This window comes from Manis pentadactyla, chromosome 9 (genome assembly GCF_030020395.1).
Source record: "Manis pentadactyla isolate mManPen7 chromosome 9, mManPen7.hap1, whole genome shotgun sequence".
In the NCBI taxonomy this organism is placed as follows: domain Eukaryota; kingdom Metazoa; phylum Chordata; class Mammalia; order Pholidota; family Manidae; genus Manis; species Manis pentadactyla.
The window spans coordinates 96159144-96181653 of NC_080027.1; the positions used below are offsets into that span (position 1 = coordinate 96159144).

Sequence of the window (22510 nt, forward strand, 5' to 3'; positions counted from 1 at the left end):
AAAAGAAGGACCTCCAACCAAGAATACTCTACTGATAAGATTCTAATTGAAATTTGAAGCAGGGATTAAATATTTCAGGTAAACAAGAAATGAAAGTAATTCATCACTACTAAGCTAGCCCTACAGAATACGTCAAAGGGACAGCTGTAGATAGAAATGTTCCAAGGTTAAAATTCATGTGGAATCACAAAGAGCCGGAATAGCCAAAGCAATCCTAAGAAAGAACAACAAACTTGGGGGAATTACACTCCCTAACTTCAAGCTCTAATACAAAGCCACAGTAATCAAAACAATTTGGTACTGACACAAGAAGAGACCCATAAATATTTGAACAGAATAGAGAGCCCAGATATAAAACCAAGCATATATGGTTGATTCATATATGATACAAAGGAGCCATGAATATACAGTGGGGAAAAGACAGCCTCTTCAACAACTGGTGTTGGCAAAACTGGACTGCTACATGTAAGAGAATGAAACTCTATTATTCTCTCACTCCATAAACAGAAGTAAACTCGAAATGGATCAAAGACATGAATGCAAGTCTTGACACCATAAAACCCTCAGAACAAAACATAGGCAAAAATCTCTTAAGTATAAACATCAGCAACTTTTTCCTGGACACATCTCCTCGGGCAAGGGAAACAAAATAAAAAATGAACAAGTGGGACTACATCAAAATAAAAAGCTTCTGTACAGAAAATGACAGTCAGCAGAAAAAGACATCCTACAGTATGGGAGAATATATTCATTAAAGATTTATCTGATAAGAGATTAACATCCAAAATATATAAAGAACTCATATGCCTCAACACACAAAAGACGAATAACCCAATTAACGTATGGGTGGAAAACCTGAACAGACACTTTTCCAAAGAAATATGAATGCCCAACAGGTACATGAAAAGATGCCCCACATCATTTATCATCAGAGAAATTCAAATTAAAACTGCAATGAGATATCATCTCACACCAGTTAGAATGGCCACTCTCCAAAAGAATATTAACAGCAAATGCTGGAGAGGATGTGTAGAAATAGGAACCTTCCTACATTGTTGGTGGGAATGCAAATTGGTGCAACCACTGGGAAAAAAGCAGTATGGATGTTTCTCAGAAAACTGAAAATACAAATACCATTTCACCCAGTAATTCCACTCCTAGTAATATACCCAAAGAAAACAAGACCACTGATTTGAAAAGATATATGCACTCCCATGTTTACTGATGCACTATTTGCAATAGCCAAGATATGGAAGCAACCTAAGTGTCCATCAATAGATAAATGGATAAAGAAGATATGGCACATCTACACAATGGAATATTATTCAGCCATAAAAGGAAAATAATCCTCCCATTTGCAACAACACAGAGGAATCTAGAGGGTATTATGCTCAGTGAAATAAGTCAGGCAGAGAAAGACAAATACCAATATGATTTCACTTATTTGTGGAGTATAAAAACAAAGCAAAACAGAGAGAGGATTAAAGATGGTGGCATAAGAGATGAGACAGAGAACTCCTCCCAAAACCACATACGATATGAAAATATAGTTGGTGAAACTAATCCTAAAAAAGCAACAAGGAAGAAGGCTGCGCCAGACCTGGAGAAAAGAGGAGACATCACAAAACAGAGTAATGTACCAAAGCCTTGATCCAGTGGAACATAAGCCCTTCCCCCACAGCAGCTCAAAAGAGAGAGGAAGAAAAAAGGGGTGGGGGGAGGTGAGTGAAAGGCTAAAAGGCCTGAACACCCATCCTGGAGATCTGCTTTGGGAGCACAAACCTACACTGCATGGTGTTCAGGTGATTAGTGAGGTTGGTAAGCTAAGACAGGCAGAACACTTGGAGAGACTGAGATTCCAGCCATTTGTGGAAAACAAGGATTCACATCTGGCTACTCTGGGACAAAAGAAAGGCAGGCACTCTGAGAGGCTTCCTAATGGTGAGAGGGCTGCTAAAGGGGCAAGGATTGCACAGAGCTTGCTGCTCAGGAGAAAGGACAGGTGTACAAAATTGTCTGGGTGCACTCTGCCCAGCAGGTTGGGAAATTTCAGGAGCTTCAGGCACTCCATCCCCCTGGCTGACTATTCAGTTCCAAGACCCCACAACCGTGATACGCAGCCTGCTGTGCCTTCCTCCTGGTCTACCGGCACTGGCTCACAAACCTGTAGTCCCTGCAATGGCATCAGGCCAGCTAGATGGAGGCTCCACCTATAGTAGTTACAACCACAAAGCACAAAGGCTTACATCTGTGTGCTCCACCCACTGGTTCTGATGGTGGAGAAAGGTGCGTCAGCTGGGAAAGAGAAAACAGCTTTTTCCTCACCCCAGGCAACAGCACTGTTCCCCTGCAAACCCTATCATCACTCCAGGGGCTGAGCAGCTCCAGACAGTAGAGCTTCTGGGCACTAGAGGGCGCCACATACAAATAGGAACAGTCAAAGGAACCTGGTTCAAACAAAAATCCCACACACCAGAAAAAGGGCCAAATGAAACTGAACTCATCAATCTTCCTGAAAGAGAGTTCAAAATAAAAATCATAAATATACCCATGGAAGTACAGAAAAATATTCAAGACCTCAGGGACAAATTTAGGATGGAGACTCAATCATTAAGAAATTCCATATCAGAAATGAAACATACAATGGAGGGATTTAAAAGCCCATTGAATGTAGTGGAAGACACGGTAAATGGAATAGAAATTAGAGAAGAGGAATACAAAGAAGCTGAGGCACAGAGAGAAAAAAGAATCTCTAGGAATGAAAGAATATTGAGAGAACTGTGTCACCAATCCAAATGCAATAATGTTCACATTACAGGGGTACCAGAAGAAGAAGAAGAGAGAAAAAGGAAAAGAAAGTGTCATTGAGAAGGTAACTGCTGAAAACTTCCCCAATCTGAGAAGGAGATAGTCTCTTAGGCCATGGAGGTGCATAGATCTCCCAACACAAGAGCCCAAAGGAGGACAACACCAAGAATAATTAAAATGGGAAAGATCAAGGATAAGGACAGACTATTAAAAGCACCAAGAGAGAGAAATAAGATCACATACAAAGGAAAACCTATCAGGCTATCATCAGACTTCTCAGCAGAAACCTTACAGGCCAGAAGGAAGTGGCAGAATGTATTTAATGCAATTAAGTGGGAGGGCTTTGAACCAATAATACTATATCCAGCAAGATTATAATTTAAATTTGAAGGAGAGATTAAACAATTTCCAGATAAGCAAAAGCTGAGAGAATTTAGCTCCCACGAATCATCCCTACAGTGTATTTTGAAGGGACTGCTATAGATGGAAGTGTTCCTAAGGTCAAATAGCTGTCAACAGAGGTAATAAAAAGGGATAGACAAAGAGTACAGAATATGATACCTAATATATAAAGAATGAAATAGGAAGAAAAGGAGGGAGGAAAAAAAAAGAACCTTTATACTGTGTTTGTAATAGCATACTAACTGAGTTAAGTTATACTCTTAGATAGTAAGGAAGTTACCCTTGAACATTTGGTAACCATGCATCTAAACCGGCAATGACAATAAGTACATATCTATCGATAATCATGCTAAATGTAAATGGTCTGAATGCACCATTCAAAAGACACAGAGTCACTGAATAGATAAAAAAAAAAAGACCCAACTATATGTTGCCTACAAGAGACTCACTTCAAACCAAAAGACATACTGAAACTAAAACTGAAGGGAGGGAAAAAGATATTTCATGCAACAAATAGGGAGAAAAAAGCAGGTGTTGCAGTACTTGTAAAAGACAAAATAGACTTCAAAACGAAGAAAGTCACAAGAGATAAAAAAGGACATTACATAATGATAAAGGGGGTCTATCCAACAAGAGGATATAACCATTATAAATATCTATGCGCCCAACACAGGAGTACCTATATATGTGACACAGGAGTACCTATATATGTGAAACACATATGAAAAGAATTAAAAAAGGAAACAGAATATAATGCATTCATATTAGGACTCTTGCAACACTCCACTTAATCCAAAGCGCAGATCCACCAGACAAAATAAATAAGGACACAGAGGCAATGAACAACACACTAGAACAGATGGACCTAATAGACATCTACAGAACTCTCCACCCAAAAGCAGCAGGATACACATTCTTTTCAAGTGCATACGGAACATTTTCCAGAATAGACCACATACTAGCCCACAAAAAGAGCCTCAGGAAATACAAAAAGACTGAATGGCACCAACCAACTTCTTACATCACAAGGGTATAAAACTAGAAATAAATTGTACAAAGAAAACAAAAAGGCTCACAAACACATGGAGGTTCAGCAGCATGCTCCAAAATAATCAATGGATCAATGACCAAAATAATCAATGGATCAATGACCAAATTAAAACAGAGATCAAGCAATATACGGAGACAAATGAAATCAACAACAATGCCCCAGCTTCTCTGGGACACAGCAAAGGCAGTTCTAAAAGGGAAGTACATAACAATCCAGGCCTATTTAAAGAAGGAAGAACAATCCCAAATTTAATAGTCTAAATTCACAATTATTGAAACTGGAAAAGGAAGAACAAATGAGGCCCAAAGTCAGCAGAAGGAGGGACATAATAAAGATCAGAACAGAAATAAATAAAATTGAGAAGAAGTAAACAACAGAAAAAATTAATAAAACCAAGAGCTGGTACTTTGGGAAAACTAACAAAATAGATAAAGCCCTAGGACAGAATTATTAAGAAAAAAAAGAGAATCTACACACATAAACAGAATCAGAAATGGTAAAGGAAAAATCACAGACACCACAAAAATACAAAGACTTATTAGAGAATATTATGAAACTCTATATGGTAACAACCTGGATAACCTAGAAGAAATGGACAACTTTCTAGAAAAATACAACTTTCCAAGACTGACCCAAGAAGAACCAGAATATCTAAACAGACCAATTACCAGCAATGAAATTGAATCGATAATCAAAAAACTACCAAAGAACAAAACCCACAGACCAAATGGATTCACCACTGAATTTTATCAGACAGTTAGAGAGGACACAATATTCATTCTCCTTAAATTTTTCCAAAAAATAGAGGAGGAGGGAATCCTTCCAAACTCATTCTCTGAAACCAGCATCACTCTAATACCAAAAACAGGCAAAGACACCGCAAAACAAGAAAACTACAGACAACTATACATGATGAACACAGATGCAAAAATACTCAACAAAATACTAGCAAACCAAATTCAAAAAAACATCAAGAGGATCATCCATCATGATCAAGTAGGATTCATCCCAGGGATGCAAGTATGGTACAACATTAGAAAATCCATCAACATCATCAACCACATAAACAAAAAGGACAAAAACTACCTGACCATTTCCATAGATGCTCAAAAAGCATTTGACAAAATTCAACATCATTCATGATAAAAACTCTAAGCAAAATGGGTATAGAGGACAAGTTCCTCAACATAATACAGGCCATATATGAAAATCCCACACAGCCAACATCATACTTAACAGTGAGAAGCTGAAAGCTTTTCCTCTAGGACCGGGAACAAGACAAGGATGCCCACTCTCCCCACATCTATTCAACATAGTACTGGAGGTCCTAGCCACAGCAAACAGACAACACAAAGAAATAAAAGGCATACAGATTGGCAAGGAAGAAGTTAAACAGTCCCTGTTTGCAGATGACATGATATTGTACATAAAAAATCCTAAAGAATCCATTCCAAAACTACTAGATTTAATATCTGAATTCAACAAAGTTGTGGGATACAAAATTAATACACAGAAATCTGTTGCATTCCTATACACTAATGATGAACTAACAGAAAGAGAAATCAGGAAAACAATTCCATTCACAGTTGCATCAAAAAGAATAAAATACCTAGGAATAAACCTAACCAAGGAAGTCCAAAACCTATACTCTCAAAATACAGGACACTCAAGAGAGAAATTAAAGAAGATACCAATAAATGGAAACACATCGCATGCTCATGGATAGGAAGAATTAAAATTGTCAAAATGGCCATTCTGCCTAAAGCAATCTACAGATTCAATGCAATCCCTATCAAAATACTGACAGCATTCTTCAACAAACTGGAACAAATAGTTCTAAAATTCACATGGAACCACAAAAGACCCAAAGCAATCCTGAGAAGGAAGAGCCAAAGCAATCCTGAGAGGGAAGAATTAAGCAGGGGCGATCTCACTTCCCAACTTCAAGCTCTACTACAAAGCCACAGTCACCAAGACAATTTGGTACTGGCACAAGAACAGACCCACAGACTAGTGGAAAAGAATAAAGAGTCCAGCTATAAACCCAAGCATATATGGTCGATCAATATAGGATAAAGGAGCCATAGATATAAAATGGGGAAATGACAACCTCTTCAAAAGCTGGTGTTGGCAAAACTGGACAGCTACATGTAAGAGAATGACACCTGATTACTGTCTAACTCCATACACAAATGTAAACTCAAAATGGATTATAGACCTGAAAGTAAGTCATGAAACCATAAAACTCTTAGAAGACAACATAGGCAAAACTCTCTTGAATATAAACATGAGCAACTTCTTCATGAACATATTTCCACTGGCAAAGGAAACAAAAGCAAAAATGAACAAATGTGACTATATAAAACCAAAAAGCTTCTGTACAGCAAAGAATAACATCAGTAGAACAGAAAGGAATCATACAGTAAGGGAGAATATATTCATAAATGACACATCCGATAAGGGGTTGACATCCAAAATATACAAAGAGCTCGTGCATTTCAACAAAAAAAAACAAATAACCCAATTAAAAATGGGCAGAGGATCTGAAAAGACACTTCTCCAAAGAAGAAATTCAGATGGCCAACAGGCACATGAAAAGATGCTCCACATTGCTAATCATCAGAGAAATGCAAATTAAAACCACAATGGGATATCACCTCACACCAGTTAGGATGGCCAACATCCAAAAGACAAACAACAACAAATATTGTGGAGGATGTGGAGAAAGGGGAATCCTCCTATACTGCTGGTGGGAATGTAAATTACTTCAACCATTGTGGAAAGCAATATGGAGGTTCCTCAAAAAACTCAAAACAGAAATACCATTTGACCCAGGAATTCCACTCCTGGAATTTACTCAAAGAAAACAAGATCACAGATTCAAAAACACATATGCACCCCTGTTTATCACAGCACTATTTACAATAGCCAAGAAATGGAAGCAACCTAACTGTTCATCAGTAGATGTATGGATAAAGAAGACTTGGTACATATAAACAATGGAATATACTCAGCCATAAGAAGAAAACAAATCCTACCATTTACAACAACATGGATGGAGGTAGAGGGTATTATGCTCAGTGAAATAAGCCAGGTGGTGAACAACAAGTATCAAAAGATTTTACTCATCTACAGAGTATAACAAAAGCAAAAACTGAAGGACAAACACAGCAAGAGACTCACAGATTCCAAGAACGGACTAACAGTTACCAAAGGGAAAGGGAGTGGTGAGTATGGGTGGGAAGGGAGGGATAAAGGGAAAAAGGAGCATTATGATTAGCACACATAATCTGGGTTGGGGGGCACAGGGAAGGCAGTACAACACAGAGAAGACAAGTAGTGATTCTATACATCTTACTATGTTGATGGACAGTGACTGTAATGGGGTATGTGGTGGGGACTTGATAATGGGGGGAATCTAGTAACCACAATGCTGTTCATGTAAGTGTATATTAATGATACCAAGAAAATATAAAAACGTCAGCCATAAAAAAAGAATATTGAGGGAACTATGTCACCAATCCAAATGTAACAATATTCGCAGTATAGGGGTACGAGAACAAGAAGAAGACAGAAAAAGGGATAGAAAGTGTCTCTGAGTTGGTAATTGCTGAAAAATTCCCCAATCTAGGGAAGGAGATAGTCACTCAGACCATAGAGGTTCACAGATCTCCCAATACAAGGGACCCAAGAAAGACTACACGAATACATAATAATTAAAATGGCCAAGACCAAGGATAAGGACAGACTTTAAAAACAGCTAGAGAGAGAAAAAAGATCACAAAGGAAAACCCATCAGGCTATCATCAGACTTCTCAACAAAAATCTTACATGCCAGAAGGGAGTGGCATGATATATATTTAATGCAATGAATTATAGAAGGGCTTTGAACAAAGAATACTCTACTCGGAAAGATTTACTGTTTACATTTGAAGAAGGGAATAAACAATTTCCAGATACGCAGAAGCTGAGAAAATTTACCTCCCACAAACCACCTCCACAGTGTATTTTGGATGGACTGCTCTAGATGGAAGTGTTCCTAAGGCTAAATAGTTGTCACCAGAGGAAATAAAAACCACAGTAAAGGAAGTAGAACAATTAATTACTAAGCTGATGCAAAATCAAATCAACTACCCCCAAAGTCAGTCAAGGGATAGACAGAGTACAGAATATGATATGTAATATATAAAGAATAGAGGAGGAAAAAAAAAAAAGAACCTCAAGGTTGTGTTTGTAATAGCATATTAAGTGAGTTAAATTCAGACTGTTAGTAAGAGAATTACCCTTGAACGTTTGTTAACCACGAATCTAAAGCCTGCCATGGAAATAAGTATATACCAATTAATAATCACGCTAAATGTAAATGGACTGAATGCACCAATCAAAAGTCGTAAGAGTCACTGAATGGATAAAAAAAAAAAGACCCAACTATATGCTGCCTACAAGAAATGCACTTCAAACCCAAAGACATACACAGACTAAAAGTGAAGGAATGGAGAAAGACATTTCATGCAACTAATACAGAGAAAAAAGCAGGAGTTACAGTACATGCGTCACACAAAATAGACTTCAAAGCAAAAAAGGAACAAGAGAAAAAGAAGGACGTTACATAATGATAAAGGGGTTAGTCCTACAAGAGGATATAACCATTATAAACATTTATGCACCCAACATAGGAGCACCTACATATGTGAAACAAATAATAGAATTTAAAGGGGGAAATAGAATGCAATGCATTCATTTTAGGAGACTTTAACACTCCAATCACTCCAAAGGACTGATCAACCAGACAGAAAATAAGTAAGGAGACAGAGGCACTGAACAATGTATTAGAACAGTTGGACCTAAAGGACACCTACACAACACTCCATCCAAAAGCAACAGGGTACACATTCTTCTCAAGTGCACATGGAACATTTTCAAGAATAGATCAAATACCAGGCCACAGAAAGAGCCTCAGTAAAGTCACAGATTGAAATTGTACCAACCAGCTTCTCACATCACAAAGGTATGAAACTAGAAATAAATTACTCAAAGAAAAAGAAAAAGCCCACAGACACATGGAGCCTTAACAACATGCTCCCAAATAATCAATAGGTCAACGACCAAATTAAAACAGAGATCAAGCAATATATGGAGACAAAGGACAACAATTATTCAATACTGCAAAATCTGTGGACGCAGCAAAGGCCATGCTAAGACGGAAGTATATTGCAATAGAGGCCTACCTCAGGAAAGAACAATCCCATATGAACAGTCTAAACTCATAATTAACACAACTAGAAAAAGAAGAACAAATGAGACCCAAAGTCAGTACAAGGCGGGCCACAATAAAGATTAGAGCAGAAATAAATAAAATTGAGAAAAATAAAACCATAGAAACAATCAATGAAAGCAGGAGCTGGTTCTTTGAGAAAATAAACAAAATAGATAAACCCCTACCTAGACTTATCAAGAAAAAAAGAGAGTCTGGCACATAAACAGAATCAGAAATAAGAAAGGAAAAATAACTACAGACAACACAGAAATACAAAGAATTATTAGAGAATACTATGAAAAATTATAGGCTAACAAACTGGATAACCTAGAAAAAATGGACAACTTTCTAGAAAAATACAACCTTCCAAGGCTGACCCAGGAAGAAACAGAAAATTTAAACAGACCAATTACCAGCAATGAAATTGAATTGGCGATCAAAAAACTACCTAAGAACAAAATTCCTGGACCAGATGGCTTCACTGCTGAATTTCCTCCTTAAAGTTTTCCAAAAAGTAGAAGAGATGGGGAATACTTCCAAACACTTTCTATGACGCCAGCATCAATGTAATACCAAAACCCAGCAAAGTCATCACTAAAGAAGAAAATTACAGACCAATATCGTTCATGAACATAGATGCAAAAATATTCAACAAAATATTAGCAAACCAAATTCAAAAATACATCAAAAAGATCATCCACCATGATCAAGTAGATTTTATTCCAGGGATGCAAGGATGGTACAATATTTGAAAATCCATCAACATCATCAACCACATCAACAAAAAGAAGGACAAAAACCACATGATCATCTCCATAGATGCTGAGAACTCAACAAAACTCAACATCCATTCATGATAAAAACTCTCAACAAAACGGGTATAAAGCGCAAGCACCTCAACATAATAAAGGCCATATACGACAAACCCACAGCCAATATCATACTTAACAGTGAAAAGCTAAAAGCTTTTCCTCTAAGATCAGTAATAAGAAAGGATGTCCACTCTCCCCACTTTTATTCAACATAGTTCTAGAGGTCTTCACCATGGCAATCAGACAACATAAAGAAATAAAAGGCATACAGATTGGCAAGGAAGAAGTTAAACTGTCCCTGTTTGCAGAAGACATGATATTGTACATAAAGAACCCTGAAGAATCCACTCCAACACTCCTAGATCTAATATCTGAATTCAGCAAAGTTGCAGGATACAAAGTTAATACATAGAAATCTGTTGCATTCCTATACACTAATGATGAACTAGCAGAAAGAGAAATCAGGAAAATAATTCCATTCACAATCGCATCAAAAAGAATAAAATACCTAGGAATAAGCCTAACCAAGGAAGTCCAAAACCTATACTCTCAAAACTAGAGAACACTCAAGAAAGAAATCAAAGAAGATACCAATAAATGGAAACACATCCCATGCTCATGGATAGGAAGAATTAATATTGTCAAAATGGCCATTCTGTCTAAAGCAATCTACAGATTCAATGCAATCCCTATCAAAATGACAACAGCATACTTCAACAAACTAGAGCAAATAGTTCTAAAATTCACATGGAATAATAAAAGACCCCAAATAGCAAAAGCAATCCTGAGAAGGGAGAATAAAGTGAGGGGATTATGCTACCCAACTTCAAGCTCTACTACAAAGCCACAGTAATCAAGACAATTTGGTAGTGGCACAAGAAGAGACCCATAGACCAATGGAACAGACTAGAGAACCCAGAGATAAACCCAAGCATATATGGTCAAATAATATACGATAAAGGAGCCATGGACATACAATGAGGAAATGACAGCCTCTTCAACACTAGTGTTGGCAAAACTGGACAGCTACATGCAAGAGCATGAAACTGGATTATTGTCTAACCCCATACACAGAAGTAAACTAAAAATGGATCAAAGACCTGAATGTAAGTCATGAAACCATAAGAGAACACAGGCAAAAATCTCCTGAATATAAACATGAGCAATTTTTTCCTGAATGCATCTCCTCGGGCAAGAGAAACAAAAGCAAAAATGAACAAATGGGAATACATCAAGCTAAAAGTTTCTATACAGCAAAGGACACCATCAGTAGAACAAAAAGACATCTTACAGTATGGGAGAATATATTCTTATCCGACAAGGGGTTAACATCCAACATATATAAAGAATTAACACACCTCAACACCCAAATGGTAAGTAACTCTATTAAAAATATGAACAGACACTTCTCCAAAGAAGAAATTCAGATGGCCAACAGGCACATGAAAAGATGCTCCACATCACTAATCAGTGAAATGCAAATTAAAACCACAATGAGATATCACCTCACACCAGTTAGGATGGCCAACATCGAAAAGACTAAGAACAACAAATGCTGGCGAGGATGTGGAGAAAAGGGAACCCTCCTACACTGCTGGTGGGAATGTAAACTAGTTCAACCACTGTGGAAAGCAGTATGGAGGTTCCTCAAAAAACTAACGATAGAAATATTATTTGACCCAGGAATTCCACTTGTAGGAATTTACCCAAAGAAAACAAGTTGTCAGATTCAAAAAGACATATGGAACCCCTCTGTTTATTGTAGCACTATTTACAATAGCCAAGACATGATAGCAACCTAAGTGTCCATCAGTAGATGAATGGATAAAGAAGACATGGTAGATATACACAATGGAATACTATTCAGCCATAAGAAAGAAACAAATCCTACCACTTGCAACAACGTGGATGGAGGTAGAGGCTATTATGCTCAGTGAAATAAGTCAGGCAGAGAAAGACAAATACCAAATGATTTCCCTTATTTGTGGAGTATAACAACGAAGCAAAACTGAAGGAACGAAACAGCAGCAGACTCACAGACTCTAAGAAGGGACTAGCGATTACCAAAGGGGAGGGATGAGGGCAAGTAGGGTGGGAGGGAAAAGGGAATTGTGGGGTATTATCATTAGTGCACATGGTGTGTGTGGGGTCACAGGGAAGAGTGTAGCACAGAGAAGACAAGTAGGGACTCTGTGGCATCTTACTACACTGATGGACAGTGACTGCAATGGGGAACGGGGGACTCAATAATAAGTGTGAATGTAGTAACCACATTGACTTTTTTGTGAAACCTTCATAGGAGTGTATATCAATGATTCCTTAATTAAAAAAACCAAAGCAAAACAGTAGGAATAAAACAGCAACAGACTCATAGATACCGAAAGGGGACTAGTGATTACCAAGGGGTAGAGGTTTAAGGAGGTTGGGGGGTAGAGGGGATTCAGGGGCACAATAATTCACAATTAGAATATAAGTTGGTTATGTAGGTGGTAGTACAGCACGGAAAATACAGTTAATGATTCTCTAACATCTTACTACGCTGATGGACAGTGACCACACTGGAGGGGGTGAAGAGTTGCTAATATGGGCAAATGCTGAAACACTGTGTTGTGTATTTGAAACCAACGTGACTGTGTATCAGCGATACTTTAATAAAAAAATAGAAAGGTAGCTGGGTAAACTTGCCAGGACACATTATTAATATTTGGACCCAGATCCCTAGAATTCCAAAGCCTATAATTCTATCACATTTACTAAATTATCATCCATCAAGCTGAGTAAATCTCATGATTTTATGGGAAATTTTAAATATTCTTGGAAAGAAAGAAATTAATATTTTTAAGTATCTATATATCAGGTGGGGTCCAATGCTTAGTTCTGAAATGGCCTAATTCAGGGCTCTAATGGCCTAATTACAACGGAGCTTATAGAACTGTCCTTTCATTCCTATGGTAACAGAGTCTCTGAAGCAAAAATTTGCAGTGGTTTCACAGCAATGGTTCTCAGCAATTTTCTAGTTATTTATTTTTTTAATGTCACTATTTGTTTCACCATTTTAGAGTTGATTATACTAAAAATACATATTTCTTAAAGACATTTTCATCACACATTTTAAAGCATATATATTATTATTACACATATTACTACTAACATCTGAATTTTATTTTGAGCTATCTTCTCTGGGCTCAGTCTTTCTGTGTAAGAAATTTAAGGACATAAACTCATGGAAAAGGAAAAATCATTATAAAAGAGATATAATACAATTTTAAATAAATTTACAAAACCAATCCATATTTGTTATGATTTAAACTACATCACTTCCCTATCACTTTGATGCTTTGATCCCTCTGCATTTATTTTCTTGGGTTTTATAGGCTAAAGCAGTTAGGTGATTTGCTTAACCACTGTGCTACACCCAAGAATGCAAACTGTCACAGGAATGGGACAGACCCAAAGCATCTGTAATGAAGAAGGTAGAGAATCCAGACAGGAACACAGATACCTCTCTTAACACTGTTCTTTGCAACAATCTGGTATCATTAGCATATGTGTGTATCTACACAAAGCCTAACAAACAATCTGATGTACACTAAGTTGTACATTACTCAAAAGGTGCATACGCTATCCTATCTTGCAATCCTAAATTGTAATGCTCAGATTATAATGTACTTCACACACCAAATGACAGAGGACCATAGGTTCTGAAGGTGAGTAGCTGGGTAGTGGCTCTCATCATCTAACACAGAGCCTTACTTCATCCACAAGTGAATACCAAAAGGCTGTACACAAAAACCATGAAGGGAGAAAGGGAGAATGATTCATGGCAACAGAATAAAATATGCATTAAGGTTTAACAATTAGTGAGTGTAGGCAAAAAAAATACTAGAAAAGTAATGCACAAACATTTTTCATTATATACCTAAGACACTGTCAGTAAAAAAAAATCAGTAACATATTGCTTTTTAAATTATAGCACTATAGTGAAGATACAGAAAGTTTAAAATGCAAGCAAGTATTAAGATAGTTAATAACCAAAAAATATTTTAAACTATATAGGTGACAGGCTGATTTTTAAAAATCAGAAGCTCCAAATGGCCAAAAAAATGGCAGTTACAACCTCCTTCCTCAGAAAAGCAAAATGAAAACCCTTTGGTCCTTATCAAAAGTGCATGTTATTATTTGGGACTGTTAAGCTTATTTCTTTTTTTGTCTTGTAATGCAGTGATGCTATTAATCACTCTGGAAATATAAATTATAGCTTTGTTAAAAAAGAAAAAACTATGAGCTCTTCAAAGAAAAGGTTCAGTTTAAATACAAGTATTTCTGATGATTTATATTATCACAGTTTAAATACAGTCAGGTGAAATACAAAAAAAACTCAAAAGTCTACTTTGTTTAATGTAAAATACGGAAGTATCTACACATTTTATCTAGTCACACTATGAGGATTAACTCAGAGACAACATATAGGATAATGTGAATTCATGTAAGTGTTTTGCAGTGATTATCAAAAACTCTTCTTTTCAGATTCTATAGTTTAACAGGCCCATGGCAAACTATGTAATGAGAAAGGGGACATTTCACATAAAAGCTGTATGTCAATCCAGCGCAGTTTACTTGACGAAAGTTACTTTGTTGGGTTATATAGGATTCAAGTCTGTGACTTATTTCCAAGCAGTGTTACTTGGCTGATAAATAATGCAAGAACTTTGATGAGGCTGCCTCTTAAATAGAGGTCAATATGAAAACTAGAGCAGATATTGTCTCAGAGACATTTATATTTAAATACAATTGAACAGTTTGGATCAACCATACAGAAGTTTCTTACATGGTTTATAGTTCCTCTTTCCCTTTTCTGGTTATTTTCTCTTAATCATTTCACTGTTAACTAACAACTCTGTAAGTTCAGAGATAGGATAATAACAGGAAGATAAACCTCAAATTCATCAGTGGTGGTTGAAATTAATTTTTAGAATCCAGCTTACTCCAACTAATGGAAGAGAAGACTAGTCTGAATAAAGTCTGAATCATTTTAAAAAGCAGTATTATTACATTTAAAGTAGTATTATTACATTTTAAGCACAAAAAAATCACTCCAAAGATCTGCAAGATAGTAGACTACTTTTACATGAGTATTAATATGTACATATAAATTCTCTTTATATTTTTATATGGCTTATTTTTAATAGAATTAAAGAGTCTACTTATATTGTTCATTACCTCAAAAATAGGTAAATTTTAGCCTCACCTTTATCAAAAACAGAAAAAAAAATTAGTAAGATTTTATGTATTTGGAACCCAATTATTACAAGCCATCCTACTTAGTTTTCCCTAAAATTAAAAACAATCTTAGCTACTAAATGCCTTCCTATGATAACTGCTGATAAAAAGATAGTAGTAAATATATGCATTATGTTTCCCTTACCAATATGAGCTCTGTCAGATATGATAAGTCTTTTTTCCCAGCCTTCCAGACCTAGAGGAAAAGATATATTTAATTGAACATTTAATAGAATAATTTTTAAATCTTAATTTCTTGGGAAATCAAATGTTCAAAAGCATTTTTCTCTGAAGTAATCACTTTCATATTGTTTCTTTGGCATGGAAGAAAATTATTTTTTAGTATTTTTAAAAACCTAAAATATTTAATAGGAATTTTCTCCCCTCATTCATTATATATATAAACTCATTCACAAATTCTATCTTTTCAACTTTTTTCTCTAAAAAGCTCCAAACTCAAGGCAGCCATATCCACATAAAGTACTTTAAGGAATCCTTTTTGTTGGGGGGAGGTGGCGTAGATTTAGGTGAAGAGCTAGGGAGAATTTTGAGAAAAGGGAGTTAATTTTGGGAATGGCACCCTTTTCCAAAAGACAACTATGAAAAGTATTATTAAACAAAATACTAAAATATTCTAACTTCTCCAAAGTACTATCAATTATTGTACTTAGCTCACTGATTTATAACAAGACATTTGTAACTCCCCTTTTAACTGAATACCTAAGAGCAGGGGCCATGAGTTTTCATAGTGTGGGGACCATCCAATATTCAAAAAAACAATTGTTGAATGAATAGATATATGAAGCTAAATATTTTTCTATAAAGACAGGATCTTAGTAGGCTATATGTATTTTAAGGATAAGCCACCAAGCTCCAAACATTTCCGAAACTATTTGGATACTAAAAATTAGTTGTTAATTTTTATACTGGCCAAAGATTTGTTTTGAAGATTATTCCTTATTGATTACAGAGGTGAACCTCCTCACTAATGTGCTAAAAGATAAACTGGAATATTAAGCCTCCCCTTCTAGATGTTTCTGGCATGTAACTATGTATTCTAAAGTTAGCTTAGGGAATATTATAAAGAAAATGTTACCAAAAAACTCAGTAAGGTAGATTCAACTGGTTTACAAAGGCCAGAAGGAAATGGAAAGTAGGGCAAAAAAATTTTTTAAGGGAATCAAGGAAAGCAGAGAGCAGCCATGGGAATCTCAAGTTCACCAATTTAAGAAGCAGACACCAACACATAGGTAAAATGCAGGGAGGACCACAGAGATGGTAGCAAGACCGGAGTCTGTGAAATCAGACTTAATTATTAGAAACAATTAAAAGACAAGTTACTTTTAAATCTGAACAATATAGCAATGTAGTAGAGAATTGAGTATTTTAAATGGGAACTAAACTAAAGGGAAACTACACTAATGACTCTCCTCAACTATGTATTATTTACATTGCCAAATTCCCCACAAGCCCCACCAAGGTGGCCAAATTGACTGTAAACAGACTTCCAAAAATTCAAGAGATTAGGAAAGGCAGGATTTCAAAGGTTTTTTTTTTTTTAAAGGAGATGCAAGTAGATAATTTGCAGAGAAGGAGCATTTACCTCCTGGGAGGGAGGAAGGAATACAACCTTCTTCCATCCCTGGGCTGAAGCCATCAACGGAACCCCAGATCGTCTAGAAACAAGACCGACAGTGTGTCCTGAGTAGGCTGCAGTGGCTTCCAGCCTGCCATAAGCTGACTTTTGGTGTGGACAGAAGGGGATGCTAACTTGAGCAAATGATGAAATGAACTCACAGATTTCCTATTTTGCCACCAGCATATAATTCCATCTACCTAAAGTCTGCAAACAACCAATATGTTAAAGTCAGGACATATGCAATGACATTATGTTTGCCTTTGGTTTAAAATATTAATGATTATGATAAAATTTTTTCTCCTATAATGACCTGCAATTTTAAGACATAAGACAAAAAGTTAAGTTTGTGTGGCATGAGATTCCCAAAATAAAATTTTATAAAACAAACAAACAAACAAACTGGTTACCAGGCAGATTCGTTCTTTCATACCTTTTCCTTTCTGAACATTTTTTTCTGCTTCCTCAAACAATCCAGGTAGATGAATTACCACCCCGTTTCCTAAAAGAAAGCAAACAAATCTGAAACTTAAACAACTCTATTGGTAATATAGAGATACAGAATGATATTAAAATATAAACATCTACAATAACCCTTTATCTAGAATAGTATAAGAGTAGGGGACTTTGATTAATAGGACATTCTGATATATCAGGGAGTTACCAAAGAAACAATTTCCAGTTGTAAACAGTACTATAATGTAAATACATAATATAACATAAAACACTAAAATTACACTCAATATAATTTGAAATTTCTTTGAAGCAAAATGAAACTATTAATTTAGAAGAAACTAGTTATGTAGTTTTAGGCAAATTGAACCAGGTCACATTAGACTATAGTTTAGTGTCTTTCAAACCAGGAAAATCACACCCTACTAGTAGTCATAAAATCAGTTTAGAAGGTTATAATTAACATTTTTATAAATAAAAACCTAAAACAGAAAACATGACTGCATCATATATTATAAGGGCTCAGAATCAATCCACGATACCTCCATCTTTTGTATTTCTGACTTGATCTAATGCTTCTTTATAGAATTAAGATTGCCAACAATCACAGATAAATGCCAAGTAATCATTCAAAAAAGTATTAACACTAAAAAAAGAGTCATAAAATTGCCAAAATTAGGTATATTCCAGAAGGTACCATGGACAAAACTGACAAGGGATCAATGAATTATTTGATTAGTGAGAAATGAAATCAGTTTAGATAATGAAAAAGGAACACTATTACCAACTGCGGGGAAAATCCCAAGCAGTTCAGTTTATGTACTTACCAATGAATGCAGTAACATTTGGATTAATTATTCCACTGGGTAAAAGATGGAAATCATATTCCACAGAATCTACAACAACTGTATGGCCAGCATTATTTCCTCCCTGCAATGCAAGACATGGGAAAATTGAACCTAACAATAAATAATGACCAGTAATATAGCTCCTTCCAAAGTGAGAATGATTTCCTGCTAAAATGTCAATGTATCTAAAGGAAATTCAGGTATTGCCATGAATACTTATTCTTTAGAGGCTTTTCAATAGTTTGGCTATATTCTCTCCTTCCCTCATTATGGTACATTTGACTGGTTATTCCTGACATGATCTGGAAATTCAAGAATTCTGGTTTCTGGAAGACAGAAAGACACAGCCCTTCTTTAAAGAGAAAAAAAGTGAAAAGTACAAAAGAAATTAGTTTGTTATTCTGTTTTTGGTACTATGTAGGACACACAGCAATCTAATTAGTTATCCATGATATTTTACCTATATAAAAAAATCTCTTAGAGTAATCTATCCAATTACCCTAAACTTACAAATATTCGCTTGATTGTCCTAAGAGTGTGTCAAGCAATTTTGTGACCTGAAATTTGTATTCTTACATGGACTTAACAGCTAGGCAATCTCCCAAGTAACTCTCTCAAATACTGGTTATCCTGAGTCTCAAATTTTTAAATTTATGTATCAATCTTGTGAGTTTGGTTAGTGGCAGATCCCTTGTAACTGCTCCTCTCTCGACAAAGTAATACACTGGGTCAAGAAACCTCTAAAGCTGAGACTCACACTAAACCCATGTAACATTTCCACTCTATGAAGCTCATGCCTAAATGGTCAATAAAAAGCAAAATGTGAAGCCAAATTATAAGGATCAGGAACAAAGGAGATTGAATATTAAGAGACCAGATAATTCTTCTCATTTCTAAGTTTAAAAAGCATGGGGATCGCTAGTCATCAGAGAAATGCAAATTAAAACCACAATGAGATATCACCTCACACCAGTAAGGATGGCCACCATCCAAAAGACAAACAAATGTTGGTGAGGTTGTGGAGAAAGGGGAACCCTCCTACACTGCTGGTGGGAATGTAAATTAGTTCAACCATTGTGGAAAGCAGTATGGAGGTTCCTCAAAATGCTCAAAATAGAAATACCATTTGACCCAGGAATTTCACTTCTAGGAATTTACCTAAGAATGCAGCAGCCCAATTTGAAAAAGACAGATGCACCCTTATGTTTATTGCAGCACTATTTATAATAGCCAAGAAATGGAAGCAACCTAAGTGTCCATCAGTAGATGAATGGATAAAGGAGATGTGGTACATATACACAATGGAATATTATTCAGTCATAAGAAGAAAACAAATCCTACCATTTACAACAACATGGATGGAGCTGGAGGGTATTATGCTCAGTGAAATAAGCCAGGTGGAGAAAGACAAGTACCAAATGATTTCACTCATCTGTGGAGTATAATAACAAAGGAAAAACTGAAGGAACAAAACAGCAGCAGAATCACAGAACCCAAGAATGGACTAACAGTTACCAAAGGGAAAGGGACTGGGGAGGATGGGTGGGAAGGGAGGGAGAAGAAAGGGGGCTTTATGACTAGCATATATAATGTGGCAGGGGAAACGGGGAGGGCTGTGCAACACAGAGAAGACAAGTAGTGATTTTACAGCATCTTACTACACTGATGGACAGTGACTAATGGGGTATGTGGGGGGGACTTGGTGAAGGGGGGAGTCTAGTAAATATAATGTTCCTCATGTAATTGTAGATTATTGATACCAGAAAAAAAAAGTATGAGAAAAAATACAAATCAATTGACAGTGGTGGCCTATAATCTGCAGGATGACAGGTGGGTAGCAAGACACAAGACAGAAAGAAGCAGAGTGTCAAGCAATACCTCCTTCACTTGATATCACTAATGGAACACTAAATTTAAATCATAAAACTTAATATATTATTTAAGTAGAACCTGGGTTTTTTTTAATCCATCATTTGCTTAATATAAAAAACAAGCTATCTAATTTTTGGAGCAGGCCTTTAAAGTAAGTCTCCTCCAATTTACACAAAATTATTTTTATAGATAAACCAATATAATCATTTGGTGAATTAACTTAGTGATGCACAATAACAATCTTGTACAACAAAACCCCTACTCTCTTAGATATTTTACCAAGACAGGCAGTGATGCTGGCTGATCTGTCTGTTTGAGACAGGTAGTTGTGAGGGGTTGTGACAGATAACTTTAGAGGGATAAATTGGTTTAATTCTTTTAAGTTCTTCCAACTTTATGGGTGGTGATTCAGGCTGGAAAAGACCAGCTGCAAAAGGATTGAAATCACACTTTAGTCAACAGCTTGCTCACTTAAAGATTAACCAACTTTTTCAATAAACAATTTCTTACTAAGGATTACTTTATGAATTAAATCTCATTTAAATTGTTTCATTGTAAGAGAATGAAACTGGATTACTAACTTCATACACAACAGTAAACTCAAAGTGGATCAAAGACATGAATGTAAGTCATGAAACCATAAACTCTTACAAGAAAACATAGGCAAAAATCTCTTGAATAAAACATGAGCAACTTTTTCCTGAACATCTGAACATCTTTCCTGAACATTGCCTCCAGGAAGGGAAACAAAAGCAAAAATAAACAAATGGAACTACATCAAACTAAAAAGCTTCTGTACAGCAAAGGACACCATCAGCAGAACAAAAAAGGCATCCTACAGTATGGGAGAATATATTCATAACCAGAGCATCTGCTAAGGGGTTGACATCCAAAATACATAAAGAACTCACGTACCTCAACAAACAAAAAGCAAATAACCCGATTAAAAAATGGGCAGAGGATCTGAACAGACACTTCTCCAAAGAAGAAATTCATATGGCCTATAGGCACATGAAAAGATGCTCTACATCCCTAATCATCAGGGAAGTGCAAATTAAAATCACAATGACATAGGACCCTACACCAGTTGGATGGCCAACATCCGAAAGACAAGCAACAACAAATGTTGGCTAGGATGAGGAGAAAGGGAAACCCTCCTGCACTGCTGGTGGGAATGTAAATTAGTTCAAACATTGTGGAAAGCAGTATGGAGGTTCCTCAAAAAACTAAAAATAGAAATACCATTTAACCCAGGGATTCCACTCCTAGGAATTTACCCAAAGAAAACAAGATGACAGATTCAAAAAGACATATACACCCCTATGTTTATCACAGCACTATCTAGAATACCAAGACATGGAAGCAACCTAAGTGTCCATCAGTAGATGAATGGATAAAGAAGATGTGGTACATATACACAATGGAATACTACTCAGCCATAAGAAGAAAACAAATCCTACCATTTGCAACAACATGGATGGAGTTAGAGGGTATTATGCTCAGTGAAATAAGCCAGATGGTGAAAGACAAGTACCAAATGATTTCACTCATTTGTGGAGTGTAACAAAGCAAGAACTGAAGTAACAAAACAGCAGCAGACTCAGAGAATCCAAGGGACAAGTGGTTACAAAAGGGAAAAAAGGGTGGGAAGGGCAGAAGGGAAGGGTGGGGAAGGGGGTTAAGGGATATTACGATTAGGACACATAATGTAAGGTAGGGGCATGGTGAAGGCAGTATACCACAGAGAAGACAAGTAGTGACTCTATAGTATCTTACTATGCTGATGGACAGTGACTGTAATGGGGTATGTGGGGGGGACTTGATAATAGAGGTGAATGTAGTAACCACAATTGTTGCTCATGTGAAACCTTCGTAAGATTGTGTATCAATGATACCTTACAGAAAAATTCTGTTTCACTGAGTAGGAAAGTATGGCTAAATATATCCAGAAAAACCCTAAGCTTTCCTATTAAGAAGCTAGGGGGGAAAATGTAAGTACTTATTAGTATATAGGGTCACTAGTGCCCCATGGGAGAGTTGGGTATGGTTGCCTCTAATCTTAAAAACATACTGTGCAGAGAAGATCCCTGA

General features: G+C 36.3%; 1 protein-coding gene across 1 annotated transcript in view; it reads right to left on the bottom strand.

Annotated features, from left to right (window-relative positions):
- The window catches only part of ADSS2 (adenylosuccinate synthase 2), a 54291-nt gene that overhangs the window by 22375 nt on the left and 9406 nt on the right, over positions 1 to 22510 (bottom strand). The window contains exons 2-4 of the mRNA XM_036931458.2: positions 18527 to 18629; positions 17680 to 17748; positions 15756 to 15806 (exon numbers count right to left, since the gene is read on the bottom strand). Of these exons, the coding sequence (XP_036787353.2) occupies positions 15756 to 15806; positions 17680 to 17748; positions 18527 to 18629 (223 nt within the window). The remainder of the gene's footprint in view (positions 1 to 15755; positions 15807 to 17679; positions 17749 to 18526; positions 18630 to 22510) is intronic.